A 3679-nucleotide genomic window follows, 5' to 3' on the forward strand; every position below is an offset into this window, starting at 1 on the left:
ACCTGCCGGTGTCGGCCAAGTGCACCGTGTGTGATAAAACGTGCGGCAGTGTGCTGCGGCTGCAGGACTGGAGGTGTCTGTGGTGTAAAGCAATGCCTGTACACACACACACACACACACACACACACACACACACACACACACACACACGTCAGATGTGTGAACAGGTGAGCTGTCTCCACAGGTGCACTCCAGCTGTAAGGAGCAGCTGTCCTCCAAGTGTCCCCTTGGTCAGTGCAAAGTGTCCGTCATCCCTCCGACGGCACTCAACAGCATCGACTCAGACGGTGAGTGTGCTCCTGTCAGTCTGAGCCCCACGCTGCCCCCCGCAGGGCAAACACACTCACTGCAGATCTGCTCACACAGCCGTCATCCCCACCATCACCATTATAATCACTAACATTACCACCTCACGCTGACGCGACCCTGCAGGTTTCCTTCTTATTTCCCCTGATGTCAGTAACACACACAGTGAACCCTCTGAACATGATCGCACAGTCAGCGTTCTCCTGAATGATGGGTACGGCCGCTCGGACAGTACCGCCACATCTCCGTCTCTGTACCTGCATGTCTGTGCTGGAGCTTCATTAAAATGGCGGTAAAAACGGACATGTCAGAGAACTAAACACAGCTGTCTTCATCCCACAAGAAAGAACATCTCCAGACTGCAATTAAAGATAATAAACAATAAAGATGAGTGTGCTCGGTAAACAGGCAGGTTCATCCACACCATCAACGTGTCTCCTCACAGAGAAACGTTGAGCTCTGTGCCATAAACTTTGAAGACGTCAGAATGCCGACACTTCCCCCACAAAGATGACCTTTGACACCAATACGAACCAATAAAGTTGTGGTCTGACGACCGTTGAAAAAGCTCACCACCCTCACCGGTCACTACAGCAGACCCACTCACTCTGTGCAGGCTGAAATATGACAGCAAAGGGCCTTAGGGTGGGCTCTCGGGTTAAAGCGGCTGTTACAGAGGTTTTAATGTGTGCAGCATCAGAGCCAGCACCGCCCACGTCGGTCTGCAGGAGGTCGACACAAACCAGTGCCCCACTAACCCACGGCAGACCAACAGCTGGTGTGTGTGTGTGTGTGTGTGCGCAGGTTTCTGGAAGGCGTCGTGTCCTCCGTCCTGCACCAGTCCTCTGTTGGTCTTTGTTAACTCTAAAAGTGGAGACAATCAGGGCGTGAAGTTCCTGCGGCGCTTCAAGCAGCTGCTGAACCCAGCGCAGGTGTTTGACCTGATGAATGGAGGGCCTCACCTGGGGTGACACGCACACAGACGCACACAGACAAAAACACAGTAACACACAGTATGTTTGACATGCAAGTTCACACCTCTGTGTGTGTGTGTGTGGCAGTCTGCGGCTGTTCCAGAAGTTCGATACCTTCAGGATCCTGGTGTGTGGAGGAGATGGCAGCGTTGGCTGGGTGCTGTCTGAGATCGATATGCTCACGCTGCACAAGCAGGTACGAGCTTGCGGGTTAACTCGTGCTCTGCCTCCCGCCGTGCTCGCCGCTGACTGTGTGTATCTGTGTTTCAGTGTCAGCTCGGCGTTCTTCCTCTGGGGACCGGGAATGACCTTGCCCGGGTTCTGGGCTGGGGTTCGGCCTGCGACGATGACACCCAGCTCCCTCAAATTCTGGAGAAACTGGAGAGAGCCAGCACCAAGATGCTTGACAGGTGACCAGTTATCTGATGTCACACGAGGATGGGGACGACCTACGGGTCCGGGCTGTAGCTCAGGTAAACCACGCCTTTCTCTCTTCCTGTTGCAGGTGGAGCATCATGGTCTATGAGACTAAGTTTCCACGGCAACACTCTGCATCCACTGTCACCGAGGACTGCAGCGATGACTCTGAGGTGAGACCTCAGCACTGCTCTGATGAAGAATGGGTGTGGCCAATCTCATTGTCCTCTGCATTGGTCGTGTGTGGGTTTCTGTGATTCTTTCCTCTGGTGGAACAAACCAAAGCCACTCATTTACAAAGAGTATAACAGTATTCAGAGGCTTAGCATGCTTGGATGAGGCTTTATGAGCAAACTGGCTTTTTCTGGTTTGTGCAGGACCAGCTTTGGCAGGTTTTAATATTAGTTAATCAGATCATCGTCAATAAGACAATAACCAGGGCAGCAGTGATGCCAGTGCTGCTCCCTGACTTTAATACTGATCAGTATTAAAGTCAGGGATCAATGTTACCTAGCAACCTAATGATGAGTAAGTGGATATGTTTCCGTGAATGTGGCTGAGCTTGTGCTGAATGTGAGCAGAGGGGCCGATCTGACACTGACAGAAGCCACCATGATTTTATTTTGAAAGTGTCGTGCTTTCTGAATCAGATTGGGAACAACGAACAGACTCCTCTGACTCGACTGTTTCCATCCTCTAATCCAGGTCCAGCACATTCTCACGTATGAGGACTCAGTGGCTGCTCACCTCTCCAAGATCCTGACCTCTGACAAGCACTCGGTGGTTATCTCCTCGGCCAAGTACGCCCACCCACCTGCGCAGCCATCTGTGTCGTGTCTTAGGTGTAATTGAGTAATGGTGGTGTTTGTGTGGTTCATTGCAGAGTTCTCTGTGAGACGGTGAAGGACTTTGTGGCCCGGGTTGGTAAAGCTTACGAGAAGAACACAGAGAGTTCGGAGGAGTCAGAGGCCATGGCCAAGAAGGTACCACAACTGAAAAGGCACCAGTCTGTGTTTGATGACTCGAGTCTGTGTTTGATGACTCGAGTCTGTGTTTGATGACTCGCATTTTCTGTCTCAGTGCGGTGTGCTGAAGGAGAAGTTGGACTCGTTGCTGAAGACTCTAAATGAGGAGTCTCAGGCGTCCTCTGTGCTCCCTCCAGCTCCTCCCCCAACCATCGCTGAGGAGCAGGAGGAGGTGGAGGGACTTGTGCTGCCTCCTCTTCATCTTCCTCCTCCTCCCCACTTTCTGCCCATTTCCACCTGCTCTTCACGCCCCACCCCTTCCACCTCCTCCTCCTCTGTGGTAGCAGCTGCCATTTTTAAACCTCGAGAACAGCTGATGCTGAGAGCCAACAGTCTGAAGAAGGCCATCCGGCAGATCATTGAGCACACTGAGAAAGGTGAGCCCGTCATGGTCAGGACTCACCTGAACAGGTGTGGTGGTTTCACAGAGGAGCTGTTCAGATACAGCTCAGTAAAGTCAAATCTCCATGAGGCTGTGGATACTCAGCTACAGTCAGTACAGCTGCCCCTTAGCAGGCTGCCACAGGCTGGCCTATCAGAGGAAAGCAGGTGTTTGGGGAGGAGGGCTTTAAAGAGACGAGTGATAACAGGTTTATTTTCGACGATGGATCGGGGGGCTGTATGAGATGCAATTAAAGGGAAAAATTAGATTTTCTGTCCTTCTGAAAAATTTGGGTAAATGCTCATCAGTTCCTCCCACAGATTGAAGCTGGGCTGAGTTACAGAAATGACAAACACACTGATCCAGGATCAGATCTCAATGTCTGCTGCTGCAGAACAGCTCAGCCTCAGGTTTGTTGTTAGACTCTGTCCACAGACAGACCCCAGCTGCGGGACTCAGCTGGGGTCATGCTGGTTCAGATTCAGGAAACCAGGGCAGGAAGCTTGATGAGTTCGGTCACTTTAATTCAATTCAATTCAATTGTATTTATATAGCGCCAAATCACAACATAAGTC

The 3679-nt window shown here is 51.4% G+C and overlaps 1 protein-coding gene across 7 annotated transcripts in view; it reads left to right on the forward strand.

The window, feature by feature from the left end:
- The window catches only part of dgkd (diacylglycerol kinase delta), a 29595-nt gene that overhangs the window by 9225 nt on the left and 16691 nt on the right, over positions 1-3679 (forward strand). For 6 of the 7 annotated variants that reach the window (XM_013915531.1, XM_005751623.2, XM_013915534.1 and 3 more), the window contains 8 exons: positions 185-287; positions 1111-1273; positions 1368-1476; positions 1551-1690; positions 1786-1870; positions 2403-2497; positions 2581-2680; positions 2778-3099. In XM_013915531.1, the coding sequence (XP_013770985.1) occupies positions 185-287; positions 1111-1273; positions 1368-1476; positions 1551-1690; positions 1786-1870; positions 2403-2497; positions 2581-2680; positions 2778-3099 (1117 nt within the window). Of the gene's footprint in view, positions 1-19; positions 95-183; positions 288-1110; positions 1274-1367; positions 1477-1550; positions 1691-1785; positions 1871-2402; positions 2498-2580; positions 2681-2777; positions 3100-3679 lie in introns of all 7 variants that reach the window. The other variant, XM_013915530.1, reaches the window with a different exon arrangement.

This window comes from Pundamilia nyererei, unplaced genomic scaffold (assembly GCF_000239375.1).
Source record: "Pundamilia nyererei isolate P.nyererei 1_Seehausen unplaced genomic scaffold, PunNye1.0 scaffold00319, whole genome shotgun sequence".
Lineage (NCBI taxonomy): Eukaryota > Metazoa > Chordata > Actinopteri > Cichliformes > Cichlidae > Pundamilia > Pundamilia nyererei.